General features: G+C 29.1%; 4 protein-coding genes and 1 long non-coding RNA gene across 9 annotated transcripts; 3 read left to right on the forward strand and 2 right to left on the reverse strand.

Moving 5' to 3' along the window:
* Positions 1-731: 731 nt before the first annotated feature.
* AsnS (asparagine synthetase) lies at positions 732-3,979 on the reverse strand. The gene is made up of 9 exons (XM_085489772.1): positions 3,875-3,979; positions 3,659-3,784; positions 2,908-3,144; positions 2,626-2,800; positions 2,323-2,552; positions 2,101-2,228; positions 1,665-1,954; positions 1,329-1,563; positions 732-1,227 (listed from the first exon to the last, which is right to left on the reverse strand). The coding sequence occupies exons 1-9, from the start codon at positions 3,965-3,967 to the stop codon at positions 1,071-1,073; spliced, it is 1,671 nt and encodes a 556-aa protein (XP_085345898.1). The 5' UTR covers positions 3,968-3,979; the 3' UTR covers positions 732-1,070.
* A 1,091-nt stretch (positions 3,980-5,070) lies between these two features.
* On the forward strand, positions 5,071-7,938 carry mRpS5 (mitochondrial ribosomal protein S5). Its single transcript, XM_029322934.2, has 6 exons — positions 5,071-5,232; positions 5,350-5,445; positions 5,522-5,869; positions 5,972-6,202; positions 6,287-6,486; positions 6,931-7,938. The coding sequence occupies exons 1-6, from the start codon at positions 5,160-5,162 to the stop codon at positions 7,315-7,317; spliced, it is 1,335 nt and encodes a 444-aa protein (XP_029178767.2). The 5' UTR covers positions 5,071-5,159; the 3' UTR covers positions 7,318-7,938.
* Positions 7,939-8,115: 177 nt separating this feature from the next.
* On the forward strand, positions 8,116-10,219 carry LOC114946502 (cyclin N-terminal domain-containing protein 1). 3 transcript variants are annotated; one of them, XM_085489774.1, is made up of 6 exons: positions 8,116-8,397; positions 8,839-8,871; positions 9,036-9,137; positions 9,258-9,538; positions 9,616-9,831; positions 9,904-10,219. In XM_085489774.1, exons 1-6 carry the CDS (start codon positions 8,355-8,357, stop codon positions 10,186-10,188), a joined length of 960 nt encoding a protein of 319 aa, XP_085345900.1. In that variant the 5' UTR covers positions 8,116-8,354; the 3' UTR covers positions 10,189-10,219. The 3 variants fall into 3 exon arrangements, with proteins under 3 accessions (XP_085345900.1, XP_029178855.1, XP_029178853.1); XM_029323022.2 differs by lacking the exon at positions 8,839-8,871 and having other exon boundaries at positions 8,121-8,359; positions 9,904-10,218; XM_029323020.2 differs by lacking the exon at positions 8,839-8,871 and having other exon boundaries at positions 8,123-8,397; positions 9,904-10,218.
* Positions 9,606-11,763, reverse strand: LOC114946386 (uncharacterized). Its single transcript, XR_003822604.2, has 3 exons — positions 11,378-11,763; positions 10,771-10,984; positions 9,606-10,584 (listed from the first exon to the last, which is right to left on the reverse strand). It is a non-coding gene; the product is annotated as an uncharacterized LOC114946386 (long non-coding RNA).
* LOC114946385 (uncharacterized) lies at positions 10,744-15,927 on the forward strand. Of its 3 annotated transcripts, XM_029322835.2 has the most exons (7): positions 10,744-10,856; positions 10,928-11,066; positions 12,048-12,422; positions 12,700-12,762; positions 13,196-13,313; positions 13,410-13,575; positions 13,688-15,927. In XM_029322835.2, the coding sequence occupies exons 3-7, from the start codon at positions 12,365-12,367 to the stop codon at positions 14,318-14,320; spliced, it is 1,038 nt and encodes a 345-aa protein (XP_029178668.1). In that variant the 5' UTR covers positions 10,744-10,856; positions 10,928-11,066; positions 12,048-12,364; the 3' UTR covers positions 14,321-15,927. The 3 variants fall into 3 exon arrangements, with proteins under 3 accessions (XP_029178668.1, XP_029178670.1, XP_029178672.1); XM_029322837.2 differs by lacking the exons at positions 10,744-10,856; positions 10,928-11,066 and adding an exon at positions 11,335-11,677; XM_029322839.2 differs by lacking the exons at positions 10,744-10,856; positions 10,928-11,066 and adding an exon at positions 11,335-11,640.
* The last annotated feature ends 244 nt before the right edge of the window (positions 15,928-16,171 follow it).

Raw genomic sequence — 16,171 nt, forward strand, 5'->3', positions numbered from 1 at the left:
TTTTTGTGTGATAAATATACTCTGCATGAGTAGAGAATAATATTTATATCATATAAGCCTATCTCCACAGATTAAAATTTGTATTGTTTTATTGTAATCTACGAAAATTATTGCAGATGTAATTTGTAATAATTTCTTTGTTTTTGACATTATGATGAAAATTAAGCCAATATGTAGATATTAAGGATCTTCAATTATTACTTAATAATTAATATATGAAAAATTGACAGAAGAAACTAGAATTAAATGGATTATATTTATTTCTTCATGTAAGATTGCAGATCTCCATCCAGCAATCCATATACAAACATAATTTACTGATTAAAGGAAAATTCTAATGAAAATAATATATATATATATATATATATATATATATATATATATATATATATATATATATAACATAATAAAAATATTTATTGTATTTGTGTTTGCTCACTGTTTCTTCAGAAATCGTAAATAAATATTCTTCATAATTTTAGTTGGTTTATATTACAAGAAAATACAATAAGGAAATTTATAATCAGTGTTGTGAGATAAACCGAATAAAATTATAGTTTAATCAATTGTTCATATAAGATATTAGTATACATTTTTACTTTCTCTTTTTTAACTTCAGAAATAAAATAAAGTGATCACACTTATAAAATATTTTGTACATGTACATAATACACACACAAATTCTATTTTTTTTATTGTTTTTTACACATATAAAATTATATACGAAAACATTTAGTGATATATTATTTTATTGCAAGAACAGAAAAAATATAATTTTTGAAATAAATATTAAGATGCTAAATAACGTTTTTGAAAGTATTCTCTAAATAGAAATATAAACATAAAAATATTGAAACTAATTGACGTTTCGAATGCACCAACAAAGATAAAAAAAATATAAATAAATCTTTATCTGTTAGTGCAAAAATTATGTCTTCCGAGATTATCACATGTATGCACATTGAGCAATTCTTGGATTTATAACAAAAATTTAACAAATTTTAATATTTGAATTTCATGCAAAAGCAACTATAGTATATGTATAACATATAATATGTTTATCTTCTTTTTTAAGTTGTTTTTAGCTGTTCTTTTTCATCAACATTCGCGGCATAATGTTTGATGAATCTAGCAGATGGGTCTGTAACATTTTTCACCCAACGTGGCATCCAAAAATAAGGTGTAAAACTTTCTGCTTGCCCTTTGTAATATGATTCAAAGGTATTTCTAACAGAAATAAAAGATTATTAGACACAAATAAAGCATTATTTATAGTTAAATCAAATAATGGGAAAGTTTGCTTACTAATATGTGTTTATATATATTACCTATAATAAAGTGCTTCTTTTGTTCTTGGAGTGCAATGAGGATATTTTGTGTAAGCAGCATTTAAATCTTCATCCTTAATACGATCTTCTACTATTTCTTGGATTATTTGAAAAAGAGATTTCTTGATAGATGCAACTCCATCACTAAAAGCTTCTTTATGCCTCCACAGTATATGTGAAGGTAATAAACCAGTCCCATCAAAAGCAGATCTTAATAAATGCTTTTCGATTCCATCTGTACACAATATATATATAAATAGTATCAATTTTTTAATATCCCTTTCCTTTATGCACAATCAAATAATTATTTATATCAATAATGTTAAATTGCTCTACTTTGAGGTTGTCGCATATTAGGATCCAAGGACAAATAATACGACGTAAACTGGAGATCCAAAAATGGTACTCTCAACTCCAAACTAAATGCACTTGTTGTGCGATCAGCTCTTAATCCATCATATAAATATATGTCCTTCAATAATCTTAGAGATTCATTATGGGCATCTGCTGCAGTAGGTGCATCTCTGAAATAAATATAGCCCTGTGCCAGCTCATCAGCACCTTCTCCACTGAAGATCACAGTTGTTTCTGTATTCTGTTTTATATATCTCGAAATGAGATACATTCTGCAAGGTAAAGAGTTTCTTATATCTCCTAATTTTCTAATTTATATCGAGTCTTAGATCTCCTAATTTTTTAATTTATATTATTGAATAATTTGAAAACTAAATAATATATTTAATGTTTTGTATCTTAATATAATTTGTCTTACCCTATTGAAGCTCGAATAGTCGTAATGTCGTATGTTTCCAGTGAATAAATAACTTTATTCAATACTTCAATTACATCTTTCTCTGTAAAGATGATTTCATGATGTTCACTTCCAATGTAATCTGCAACCTTAATAAAAAAGTTAATAAAAGAGTTTAAGCTTTTAAGTAATTTAATTACTAGTGAAGAAAAATGGAAAGAAAATGTGAAAGCTTTGACCTACCTGTTTTGCAGCAATAATATCTGGACTGTCACCCATACCTATTGCAAAACTCTGAATCTTGTATGGTAAATTGTGTTCTTTCGCATGTTTCACTAGTAGAGCTGCAACTAAACTAGAATCTAATCCACCTGACAATAGGCATCCTATTCGTCTATCAGCCATTAATCGTTTTTCCACTGCTGTTGAAAGTAGCTTTCGAATGTTGCCATGGATATCTTTTGGATTCAAAGCTGCAAAAGATAAATTAGATGTATTATAAAATGTACTTTTAGCGTGTATTTTATTAAAATTTTATCTACTCACTAGACCAAGGAGTATACACCTGAAAAAAAGGTTTGTCACCAGGTTTATAATAATTGATATTAGACAGCATCTTTGTTCGACCATCATGTAAAATTTCATATTCCTCATAATGGCCTGGACGAAATGGTTCTAGTGTCCAATTGCCATTTATGCGTTTTGAAATTTCCATTAAACCCTAAAATAATTTTGTCACATTAGTAAAGTGTTTTATAGAAATGTAATGTTTATAATTAGCAAAGATTTGGGGAAAGAAATATTTTTTTAATTATTAATGTAATGTACCTTGCTTTCTGAAGAAATGGCTAACTGCCCATCATCTGAATATAATTTAAATAGTGGTCTTACACCATATGGATCTCTGCCTATTAGAATTCTCCTTTTGACAACATCCATTAAACAAAATGCAAATACACCATCCAGAGATCGGGCAACATTGTCAACACCACCACTTGCATATAAATGCATAATCACTTCCACGTCGCATTTAGTAATGTATTCAAAATGATGTTGTTTTTGTAGCTGCAATATTGCATTTATATTATTTGATAAAGAATAATTATAATTATTATCTCATTTTTATTAAAATTACACATATATATTTTAAAATAAAATACAAAAATAATAATTTAAGTATCATTTTAAAGTATCATATTTCTTGCTACAAAGTTAGAGCTATTAAAATGTTGCTTATTAAAGAAATCTATCACATTGATAAAATATAACAATATAATTATTATATATATATATATATATATATATATACATATATATGTGTGCATAAGCACAAATATATTTTTATATGCACATAATATTTATATTATATTCTATTAAATGATAGATTTCTTATTGTTATAAAGCATCACTCATTCTCAGCAACTTATAACATTTTTGGTAACATTAAATGACAAATTTAATTAGCATTTTCACGTTCTACTTGCTAATAACACTATCAAATACTACCAAACTTTGTTTAAATTAATGATATTGTTTTCAGTAGTATATAATAAATGTGTAAAAAATCAAAATATATTACTTTATCATAATTATATAGCTCCCCGTTGCACAGAAGAAAAAGATTTGGGTATTTACATATTCTCATTGGTTGCATTCCATACAGACAATCAACAATGGCTAATCTATGAAATCCTAGATATCCATTCTGTAAGAAAAAAATATATATGTATAAAAAAAATATATTACAAGAATAGCATTAGTGATATAAAAAATTCTAATGTTAACAAAAGCATACCTTCACTCTGTTATCAAATTCAATTTTGAAAGCTTCTGGTCCACGATGTGCTATCTTGTCAAAATTTTCACAGATGCAAGCCAAGGGCTGCATCTCCAATCCAATCCAAACAATGCCCAAATTCCACACATTTTTTTTTTTTAATAATCAATTTGTTTTATATTATTGCCACGTGGTATGCGATAGATTCCTACTGTTACAAAAAAATAAATTTTGTAGAATATATAAAAGGGCTGCAATGACAGCCGAAACGTTGTAATTTAACTAAAATTTTTTAAATAAATTATTGCCAGTCTGGTCGACTTTAAAATTGGAGGAGAGATTTTCATATTTATTACTGGCGACTGTTAAGGATTATCATTTATATATATCTTTGTATATATATATATAAAAAAGATTAAACTGTAGTATAATTTAATTAACGAATGCCAGAGTAAAATAAAATATTAATTAAATTTATTAATTAAAAAAGCAAATAAAATGGATCATTTTCATTACTGTAGATTTCTTCTTCCTTCCTTTATGGCAATGAAACGCACAGTTTAGTGATCGTGGTATTACTGTAGACTTACTTGGACTTAATTTTGCGCGCCACGTGTTTCCACGTCTATATATACACGTTGCTTATTATTGTTGGCCTAGTTTACATCAAACACTTGATACGTGTATCAATTAGTGTATTTGAACTGGTCAGCCAATAACTGAACCAATTTACTAGTAATTTATTATTTGATACGCGTATTGCTTGATGTAAACTAGGCCATTATTATCACACTATCACACTCCTCCCCTCCAGGCCTTCGTCACTTTGAAAGAGAGAGAGAGAGAGAGAGATGTTCCGATATAAATTGCCAGTATAGAAAAAAAATCTAATCCATGCAATGCGAACTATACATTTCAAGTACAGTACATATATATATATATATCGGAAATATCCTTGCTCTCATTTCCGATGATGTAACAACCTATAGGAGCGTCGAGAAGAAAAAAAATTCTTTCTTGTCAGATGCATGTATAAATGACATGTTGGTCACGTGCTTCAGCACGAGACTTGCATGTGTCATTTAATCAATGGAGACCTTTATACTTTTTATTTTTGTTTTTACATTTTTTTATCTCTTTCCAAGCGATAAAAATGATAAATCTAATAATTATTTGAATCCGCCAAGTATGTACGCTACTTAAGGTCACGTGACCCTCTGAGCATGCGCAAAAAAATCTGATATCACCGGATATGAAGTGAAATAAATAAAATACTTGGTTGTTTGTGTTAACCGAATTAAAAATGGCTTGTCGAATGCTACATATTTGTAAAGTTGTAAATACTTCGATAAAAAATGCTCAATCTGCGAGCAATGGTAATGCGACAAATAAAATATTTCACTTTATTATATAATTTATATGTGTACTGACATTTATCATAGAACTAACCTATACACTCTATTTACTTTAACAAAATTATAAATTTTTTTCAGGTATATGTAATTTATTGTCTGTCAACCACTCGCATTTGTTAAAAACACACATCCCTTTACTAAATAATGCAAGAAATTCTTCGTTTTTTGTGAGCAGTATGTAAAACATGGATTTAACATTTTGGTACTTTCACAATAGAAAATATGATGCATTTCATGTTTTCTTTTACAGAATCTGCAGATGAATTATGGAAAGGTGTAACAACTGTCAGTAATGCAGGAAGACGTAGAGGTAGAGCAAAAGGATTAGCGAGAAAAAGAGATCTAAACAAGGGTCAAATTATAGGTGTAGGAAAAATTCCAATACAATTTCCTGGCCTAAATACACCTGTATTTAGAGGAAGAGAATTACTTAAACAGCAAAAACTTCCTGTGGATCCTGAAAGAGAGCAGAGGCTTGCACAAATAAGGGAGAGTCAAACTGAAAAGAAAAGAATAAAATTGTCACCATTAGAGCGTGGTTGGACGAGCGCTGGAATGGGTGGCAGAAAGATTGGACCACCTGATTCTATCGGAGAAGGTTAATATTTATACTATAATTAAGTTTATATGATTAAATTAGAAAATTATATGGTATGATATTTTTATGTACCTTATAATAATTAATATATTTGTCTTACAGATACTTTTGAAGGTTTTGAAACTTGGATTTTGGAAAACAAATTGATAACTTGTATGACTGGTAACTTAGGACGTAAGAGTAGAATCAGTTCATTTGTTGTGACAGGAAATGGAAATGGATTAGCTGGATTTGCATTAGCAAAAGCACCTGCAGCCAAAGCAGCCTTAAAGACAGCTAAGAATAGAGCAGGTCAAAGACTAATATATGTTCCTAGATATAAGGAACACACCGGTAAGGAAATAACTATAAATATAATATAAAAATTATAATATAAAATTTTTACTGCTTGTTTTAATATCACTTTGTACTTTTCAGTGTTACATGATTTTTTTACACAGTTTGGAAATACAAAGATATTTGTAAGGAAAATGCATGAAGGATATGGACTTATATGTCATCGTGCACTAAAAGCATGTTGTGAGGCAATTGGCATAAAGGATATGTATGCCAAAGTAGAAGGAGCTAAGAATGTGAAGCATATTATAAAAGCATTTTTTATTGGTTTATTGCAACAGGTATGTATATAATGTTCTAAAGGCATATTATATTTTTTCTTTTATTTGTATTAAAGAAATTAAAGAAAAGAGATTTTATATATATATATATATATATATATATATAAATATGAAATTAAAACGGCAGATTGCAAAGATGTGTTCATTAATATATATATTAAAGTATTTTATTATCAAATTATAGTTTATTAACAATGATTTCTTGTCTATTTAAATTTTATGGCTGCATTATAAATATTATAATCCTTTATTTAATGTCCACAAGCATATTTTTATAGAATTTTAATTTAGTTACATTATTGAGAATATTGAATAAAATAAAAAAAAGTAAAACTAGTTATAACTTTTTCACACTGTTCTTATGACATGACAGAAATTATATTTTAATTATTGCAATAGGCTATGAAGCAAATCAATCCCAAAATAATATGAAAATATTTGCAGAAATCATATCAACAACTAGCGGATGAAAAGCGATTACATTTGGTCGAGTTTAAATCGGAAAATGGAAATTATCCAACAGTACTTGCTTCACCATTGAAAGTCAGAAAACCAGAACAAGTGCCGTCTAACGAAACTCTTGATTTTACTCAATACATAATGGGTAACAGAGTAGTGTTGAAAAAGAAGAAATTTCCGCCGTTTTTCACTAAACTTCCGTCTTATCAAAACAGATTATTAAAAATGGAACGAATTAGAAATTTTGACGATACGAGACTACATTTATTAGCGAAATACGGAGCATTGCATAGTTTTCTGACTGAAAAGTATCCAGAGGCACAGCTACTTCGTAAACGAAAGCCAAAGGAAAATGACGAAACAATAGAATAAAAAAAACATTTTATGTAAATGTTTCAAAATAGAATCTTTATGATTAAAATATTATATTAGAAAATAGAATTAAACACGTATTCTAGATATTCCAAAATATTTGTCCTTTTTTCCTAAAGATTCTTTAGATAATCGATTTTTCTTTTGTAAAAATTTAAGCAATTTATGCAGTTTACATATATATTAAATATATTGCTATTACAGAATATAAGTAATATTACATATTACAGAATATTACATATAAATGTAAAAATAATTTTACTATATTATTTATAGATATATTTTTTATTTTATTCTATTCTATTTTTTCATGAAAATTTTTTTAGTTTTGTCCAGCGGTCTTATTATATATATATTATATTTATTTTATTGTTATATTTATTATTATATTATTACAATTTGTTTCACTACGCAAGTGTGAAAATTTTCTACTAGTACTGGTCTGAAGTTGTAGATATCGAAATTTATTGTGAATGAAAGTATTTATAATTAAATCAATTGACCGAGTGACCACGTGCTCAGTTAATTCTTTTTTCCGGAAACGCAATATAGAGTAAATTACAGCGTCTAATAATCAATATTTGTCTAATAATCAATAAATTGCCACCACATGTTTTTTCAGGTTCATGTATTTTTATTAGTGCCCATTCCTATCAGTATATAGTTTAAATTGTTTAAAAAGTTTGTTTACCTTAATGTAGATGCTACAAATTGTATGTAAAATTGAATACTACATTCTTCATGATATAATACATTCGCAATTCATAATTTGTGAGAAATTAGAAGCTAAAAAATTCGCAATATTTCACATATTATTTTCTAATATTAGGTGACGATACGCCTTGTTACGTGATTGAATCTTCCCCCCTCCATTCATAGGTTAACCACGTGCGTTTAATCATGTTTGGTGAAATACGTGGAAGGAATTTGATGCATTTTTTTTTTTTTAAGGTTTATTACGAAGTTCTAGTGTAGGCGATTATATTACGTTTAAACTATAATTAATTATTTGTAAACAATACTGCCATCTGAATATAATGAGGTGTTCCTTTAATATTGTTTCTTTTTGCCTTTCAAAAGGTGAACAAAACTTATTCTTAAATTTAATCGTTGAATAATGCGCAAGATAACAATATTAAAATTAATAATATAAAAAATTTTTATTAATTAATATATTCGGTAATTATTGTTAAAATTTGATATTGTTATCTTGTAAATTAATCAATGATTATGTTTAAATCATATCAATAGAAATGGACATTAGTGAGATTAGCAATGTGTAAAACAAATAATACGAAAAATATGAAAGTTTTTATTGTATTAGGAGTGATAGAAATTAGCATGGTATCATTACCCAGATAGTCACAGTAATTATTATGACATTATTTTGATCAAAATAATGTCATAATAATTACTGTGGCTATCTGGGTAGATATCGAAAATCTATTGAAAGAAATTTTGAATTTAATTTTTTAAAACTTATATTTATATATATGTTTTTTGTTTATATATTTCTATTAGGCATTAAAATGAATTTGGATACAGCTTATATCGGTAATCACTTAAACATTTATATCTTTACAATATGATTATATTGTACATCTATAAATATCTTCTTTTTGTATCAAATTATGGAAATTAGAAAGAAAGTTTTGTATGTGCTTATAAAAGATTGCTTAAAATATATTAGTTTTTTTCATATAAATATTTTATGTTAGGCCCACTTATCGATGACTGGATGGACCATCTTAAGGAAATCATGAGAGAACGAGAGCAAGAGATAATTAATGAAAAACGTGATTTGATTTTGCCATGTGTAGGTAAGTAATACAAATAAATAAATAAATAATGTAAAAAAGTAAACCTGATAAAAATATGTTTGTAGAATATTCAAGTAACAATGCTATTAAAATTATAACAATAATTATTTTCAATTATAGCACTTACAACACATATTATGAAAGCTGCCATTTACATAGCAGACTGTCTAACACTGGAACCACATGTAAAGCAACATGTAAAATACATGGCTGTTGAGTTGTTTGATAAATTCATGAACAAAAGCTTTTGGGAGGCTTGCAATGCCAATATGGAAAACAATGATGAATGGTATGAAGTTTATCAGAAAAAAACTTGCAATTATCTAAAGTTATATCTTGTATCATGTTTTCAATTGGCAAGCAAAATGAACTCTCATGCCAATAGTTTAACAATAACGCAGGTACGTTAAGACAAATTAAAATGCCATGGTAAATTTTGTCAGATGAAATCATGCTCCATTTTTCTGTGTTTTATTAGGTTCTGGAGCTTCTACAGATACTTGACCAAAATTATGAATGCACACAAGATATGGTGTCCTTTATGGAAAAAGAAATTTTCAAGAAAGTAGAATTTAAAATGCCCCTTTACACACCAGTATATTGCATTGAAGTTCTTCTGACAGCAACAGGACTCGGAGAAACACCAAGTACAGTTGAAATTTCGATGAAATTATTAGATGTAGCTTATTTAAAGGTTTGTAAGATTTTTCTATCTAATTTTTTATGCAACTTTTAAATCGATAATATATTTAAAATTTTATTTTAGTACAAAACAGTGTATCACCACTATCAATCATATTGTTTACGGCAAAATATTCTAATGAGTGAAGAAGAAAAGGATCTGAAACTAAGGATATTGAAATCAAATACACTCTTCTTAAGCGCAGCGATAGTATTGTGCACAACATATTTTATAAACTCAGGTATCAGTGATTCAGACATCATTACCAAAAAAATTATGGCAGATAAATTGGCAGAATTAACAGATACAAACTCCACTGGCATTACTGTTATGTCAAATATATTGTTCCAAATAGTTATGGACAAATAATATAAATAGATATATAAAGATATTTATGTTAATATAAAGAAATATATATTATGTAAATATATATAAATATATCAATAATATTTTGTAAATTGATAATATATAATAAATTGTTTTCATAAAAAATCCTTTACTAAAAATGCTTCGATATCTTTTTGTATCATCTTCAATAACTGTTATTCATTCAAAGATATTTGCATGTTATATACATGCATAAAAATGTTACAAAAATGAATGCTAAATACATACATGATATAAAAATTTATGTTGTTTCTTATGTTAAAATTATGTATTATAAACAAATAATTATGTAACATTTTAATAAAAATTTAATTTAAAAATCAAAATTTTTAATAAAATATTAGTAAATAATTATGAAAGTCTGGATAAAAATAAAATCTGAAAATGATATACATGATTAATTGACAAAAAAGAGCCTCAATCTCCAGAGCAAATGCATAAATCATATATGTATATGCAATTATTGAAAACTTTTCTAAGATTTGAAATTACCGCGTTTATTACGTCACTCCCCCTCTCCTTTCTTTATATAGTTTTGTAGCATATCCTTTGTTTTATACTAACCGTATTATTTTGACAACGATCATTAGGATATTTTTGACAGTTGTGCTTTCAATCTCTTTGTATTCTTCATCTCTTTTAGAATTTTGGTAAGTCCACTGTTTGTTTCTACTGTTTTGTCATTGCATTTTTCTTTACAAGCATATATTTTATATTTTAGCCTTATGTACGGTGGAATTTTTGACATCTCGTTGTGAAGTTTTTTGTTCCTTAATGGCTGGAATTAATTAAGAAATTGACCTTGTCAAAGTTATTGTGGATTACATGAAGATTGATGCACACGATTTTTATAATATTATGTATGTATATTATTTACTATTCATTTTTGCATCATTTCTATGCATGACATGAATATTTCTGTTAACAGCTGAAAAGGTATCAAAACATTTAATTAAAGGATTTTTCATTTTATTATTAAGACATTTATTTAGTTTCTAGTTTTTTATACATGAAAAAATGTGTTTTTTCCTGAGAGAGATATATACATATATATCATAAAATTTATTTCAAAGTATAATTGGATAAATAGAGATTTAGTATATAAAACTTGTGCACATTTATTTCCAGGAAATTAAAACGTGCTCCTTTCTCGCGCAAGAAGATATCTCACCTTTCTATCGATTCAAGTTCGGTTTGATAGTAGTTAGTGGGGGAGGGAGGTATCATTGACCCCAATGGTTCCTTTCTTTTCTCGGTCGCTCTCATTTCACCCCTTTCACCAGGAGTGCGCGCGCGTGCTCCACATCCATTCATATTCGCGGAATGTACGCTACTACGAGAGAGTAATAAGTACTATCTGTCCTGCCAAAGCGGACGCTCTTTCTATATCAAGCTATTATTCGCGAGGTCTAATTTACTACGCTCTACTACAAGGTATTGCTGTCCATGAGCTGCGATCAGGGCTGGATGTGTAAAATCATTTGTCTTGCTCTGCATTAGAATTATCAATATAATAATTATATTAATTTTTATTCTTGTTTTCAATAATGTCAAATTGTTCCAATTAAATTATTATCTAGAATGTTAAATAGCAAAATTTTAAAAATACTTAATCTGGTTTCATCCTGTCATTCTTTGACATTAAAAAGAGATCGCAAAGTTTTCTTTATAAGATTTTCTCTTCTATAAGTACATAAATGACTTTAAAAAGAGGGATAGAGTATAAAATTGTATAAAATTATTATGTAAAAAATACATATATGTATAACTTATTGTATACTTTCAACTCATATTTACATGTCATCTTTGCATTCTATTAATTATACTTTTTTCCATTTCAGAGAGAACTTTCTCAATTTGACCTAATCAAAGTTTGAGAGAAGATTTTGATGTCATTCTCTAAAGGTGAGAAGAGAAGATAGAAGATAGAAAAGAGGGGGCTTTTCTCCCCTTCTGTGAAGGCCGGGCTTGACTTGGGACACACGATACACCACGTCTGTCTGTCTGTTTGCATGTATAAGTGTGCTACACATTGGCATTCACTCTCGCGTCGTTTCAAGATGGAGAGAAAACAACGTCGCGATTACTCTCGCGCAAGGTGGTTGTAAACACAAGCAGTGTCGTCGATGATCCTGCCATTTTCACGCGAAATCGTGCGATGGCAAAGTCCGTCCTGAGTTCGGACACGTTGCCGAAGGCAGGTCGTGTGAATGAAGGTGAGAAAGAGAAGGATTTTTTCGTCCCTTCTAAAGGAGACGCCTCTCCTGTCACAAGATGTTTTTTACTTGCCCTCTTCTTTGTGCTTTGTCTTTTTTCTTCCTTCTTTTTTCACATAAAAAAAAGAACCGAGCATAGATTAAACATTTTATTTTTTTTTTAACTGCAGACAAAGCATGAGGAAGTAGCAATCAAGTAAAAAACTATCGCGTTCTCGCGTGTGCAACGATTAGTCATTGCATTGGCATCCATAATTGTATTTGTGTGATTTTTCAGTATGTCGTGAATGGCTGGTGCACGAGGATGGGGCGCTGGCCTACCGGCTCCAGGATGAAGAAAGTATGTACAAATTGTATGAATATGTTTGTCTTTTTTACAAGCGTGCAAAGTGACATTTGTGCAGAGCTGTCCTAAGAATATCACCTGCCCTTGGCTGACAAATCTTTGATAGAGCAAAGACGATAAATAACTATGGAATATATAAAATTTAAAAAAAAATCAAAATTGATAATAAATTCATTTAAGTGAAATTTTATGAAATGCAGTTTAATTTGTTGATCTGATTAAAGCAATAGTAGAAATTTTATAGTTATGCAGAAAGAAACAAAGAATAGACAATATAATAATATTGTATAGAAAAAAAAGAATGTTTTGTGTGGAGGAAATATTTCAGAAAAAGATTTGACAGCTTTGCTTTTTATGTTGATTATTTGTAAGAGGCTTACATTAATGTCTGATTTTTTGTTACACAATTTTTGTTTTTGATTCACAGTCAAAGAACATTATACAGGCAATAAGACGCGTAATGCACAGGTGAGGGAAGATGCGCCACGTGCCAGAGTTGAACAGGAATTGGAAGCATTGAGATATCAAAACTACGTTCAACAACAGTTAGTAACACGATTGGAATAAAATATATATAATTGTTTAAATATTTTTCTTATTTATGTAAAGATTGTTTAATTATTTCTCTTTTATTTATAAAGGGAAGAGAGAGATGCGCTTGTCGCGCAACAAATCGCGATTTCCCTGGAGCGAGAAGAGAGGCAAAGAGAGCGCGAGCTTCAAAATCTGATGAGATTACAATTAAGATTGGGAGATGAAGCTATGCAGCAGGATATTGAAAGACGTATACAGGAAGAGAAAGACGAGGTAATTATAAAACTTTCCTACTAGATTAGCAAGTTAATATCCTCGTTTATACAGAGAACGATTTTACATTAGGAAAAAATTTGTACAAGTTAAAATGTTTTTTATATCACAGGAATTGGCGAGAAAATTACAGCAACAGGAGCAAGAGGATCATCCGGACGGTCCGGAAGACCAGCAATTAATGTTGGATCAAAAACTGGCGATGGAAGCACAGGACGCAGAGTTGGCAAAAATGCTTCAGGATAAAGAACGGGCAAAAGCACGTAAAGCGCGAGAGAGAGCGAGACAAAAAAAGTTGGAGCGTGAACGTTTGCAACAGCAGGAGCAGCAACAACAGCAACAGTTCGAAGAACAGAATCCCATGACGCGACCACCGAGACCGGACAGGTTGGACTTGAAAACTCCACCAGTCAAGAATCGAACTCGTCATCCGGTCAACTATTCACAGTATCCAGATCCTGAAGAGATCCAGACATTGGACGACCCCGTCGATGGTTCGCAAGAAGTGGCGAATGTCGCGGCTATCATTGATCCTACTTATAATATGCATCGTGGCACTTCCAGCAGTTCGAGTAGCACTATAAGCCCAGTTTACGCCTTGCCGACGCCATCGCAAGAACTGATCGACGACGCGCCCTGTTACATGCCGATTCAAGGTCAGCGACGAAATCAAGTCCAATCGCCGTCCAACGTACACGAGGAGAAGCACAAGCGACGCGTTAAGGACGGATGTAAGCATCAGTGAGAGGAAGAAAGGAGGAACGCTACGAAAGAGAAAAGTTGAGAGATCAGTATTTTTTTATAAAATATATTCTATTCTTTTATTTTTCGTATTGTCATCAAATGATGTAAATTAATATATAGCTAATTCATTTCTAAAAAAGATTATTGTTTAAAAAGATAAATGCAATTTTGTTGTACATTAACGAACACATTTATTTGATATATGTATTTACTATTTACTTTCGAAAATTTTTCAAGATTTTTAGATTATTTTACATTGACAGGATTACTGCCATACGTAATGCGACGATGTAATTCGCATTACGCAAACTACCATGTGCCTTTTAAAGGGCATAAAAATCTAAGACGGCCTTGACAACACAAGACATTATCTTAGCAATAAAAGTTACGATTACTGATCTATCCAAATGGATAGATTATACCGTCCTCGATTTTGTATTTACGTTTCTCGTGTCCATAGTTGTTATGGAATATACGACATTAGCATAAAAGTTGCTTTACCAGTGACAATGCTTTTCGATATTAAAATTTTAACATTTTTAACAAGAAAGTTGAAGATATTGTAGACAATCATAGGATGATTTACAAGAGATATATATTGTAACGCACACTTAGATGTGGCAAAAAAGTAGAATATTGATTGACTGTAAAAGTTTATCACAGAGTCTCAATACTTAGATGATTCTGATACATAAAGTATAATTGAAACATACGAATAGATGAGAAAAGATTAACTTTTTTTCCGAATCATACTTCAATATTTAATCGAATTTAAATATCTCTTGTATTATTGACATGTTCAATTTGTTTCTGCAGAATGACATATGTTTCCACTACATATTGTATACAAAGTTTTTTTTAGCTAATATACGCGATATTAAATTGATAATAAAACTACTTATATATAAAACTTTTTTTTATAATTTTTAAAATAAGATAGAATGTAGAGAAATGACAACACTGCCAAAGATAACACTAACATGTTGGCCTTTAAACAAATAAAAGAAAGTGTTCATAAAATGTAAAGATCTATATCAAGCGATCTATATCATGTTATATATATTGCAATCTTTTTCTCCGAACTTTAAAACACGATGTGAGCAAACTTTAAAAAATGTTTACTATTATACATATTATTAATTATAGTATATATCGTGGGAGAAATGTTAGAATGCAGGAAAATCTTATGAAAAGTTATAATTATTTCCCTCTTTCCTTGCCACCTCAAAAATATGTTTAATTATCTATAACTAAAATGACAAGTCTCAGAATTCGTCATTAATTCTCGATTATTATAATAGACATACACGGCCTTGTTTCATACACTTGCACGTTTACATAACATACACATACACAATATATTATTTACTAATTTATCTAAGGACTATTCGAAAGAATCAGAATCTGTATTGATAGCTTTAAGTATTTCTCATATGTACGTGTATGTATATATGAGAATTCATTTGTAATAATGTATATTTGTGGTGATTGGAGTTTTTTGCTCTTTTTTGATATATATATATATATACTATATATGTATTATCTTTCTTTTATTATCTTCATTTATTGTATTATACATGAGTACATTAATAAATTATTTACAAGGTATGATACACTTTGCTTTTTTTCACGGAAAAATACTATGGAAATTATTAATATTATGCAAGATGTAGAGCAGAAAAGGAACCCTGCACTATAAAATCGAAGATTTTATTCTAGAAGTATATTTTTGACATGATATTTAATCGTAGCTTGTCATCATGAAATTTTGTTATTTGAATGAAATATGTCTATACAGCTGACACACAGCATGGCACAGTTATGACTTGTACAGGCTTATGCAAAATCCGAA

Source organism: Nylanderia fulva, unplaced genomic scaffold (assembly GCF_048542155.1).
Source record: "Nylanderia fulva isolate GAGA-0341 unplaced genomic scaffold, ASM4854215v1 Scaffold9, whole genome shotgun sequence".
In the NCBI taxonomy this organism is placed as follows: domain Eukaryota; kingdom Metazoa; phylum Arthropoda; class Insecta; order Hymenoptera; family Formicidae; genus Nylanderia; species Nylanderia fulva.

Excerpts from the sequence above, each read along its gene's own strand:
- AsnS (XM_085489772.1), bottom strand. The coding sequence starts at position 3,967 with ATGCAGCCCTTGGCTTGCATCTGTGAAAATTTTGACAAGATAGCACAT. Across the intron at positions 3,785-3,874 it reads AATTTGATAACAGAGTGAAG|AATGGATATCTAGGATTTCA; the intron begins GTATGCTTTTGT and ends TTTTTCTTACAG. Across the intron at positions 1,955-2,100 it reads ACTATTCGAGCTTCAATAGG|AATGTATCTCATTTCGAGAT; the intron begins GTAAGACAAATT and ends TTTACCTTGCAG.
- mRpS5 (XM_029322934.2), top strand. The coding sequence starts at position 5,160 with ATGGCTTGTCGAATGCTACATATTTGTAAAGTTGTAAATACTTCGATA. Across the intron at positions 6,203-6,286 it reads TAGATATAAGGAACACACCG|TGTTACATGATTTTTTTACA; the intron begins GTAAGGAAATAA and ends TGTACTTTTCAG. Across the intron at positions 6,487-6,930 it reads TTATTGGTTTATTGCAACAG|AAATCATATCAACAACTAGC; the intron begins GTATGTATATAA and ends AAATATTTGCAG.
- LOC114946502 (XM_085489774.1), top strand. The coding sequence starts at position 8,355 with ATGAGGTGTTCCTTTAATATTGTTTCTTTTTGCCTTTCAAAAG. Across the intron at positions 9,138-9,257 it reads TTTGATTTTGCCATGTGTAG|CACTTACAACACATATTATG; the intron begins GTAAGTAATACA and ends TTTCAATTATAG. Across the intron at positions 9,539-9,615 it reads ATAGTTTAACAATAACGCAG|GTTCTGGAGCTTCTACAGAT; the intron begins GTACGTTAAGAC and ends GTGTTTTATTAG.
- LOC114946385 (XM_029322835.2), top strand. The coding sequence starts at position 12,365 with ATGGCAAAGTCCGTCCTGAGTTCGGACACGTTGCCGAAGGCAGGTCGT. Across the intron at positions 12,423-12,699 it reads GGCAGGTCGTGTGAATGAAG|TATGTCGTGAATGGCTGGTG; the intron begins GTGAGAAAGAGA and ends GTGATTTTTCAG. Across the intron at positions 13,576-13,687 it reads TACAGGAAGAGAAAGACGAG|GAATTGGCGAGAAAATTACA; the intron begins GTAATTATAAAA and ends TTTATATCACAG.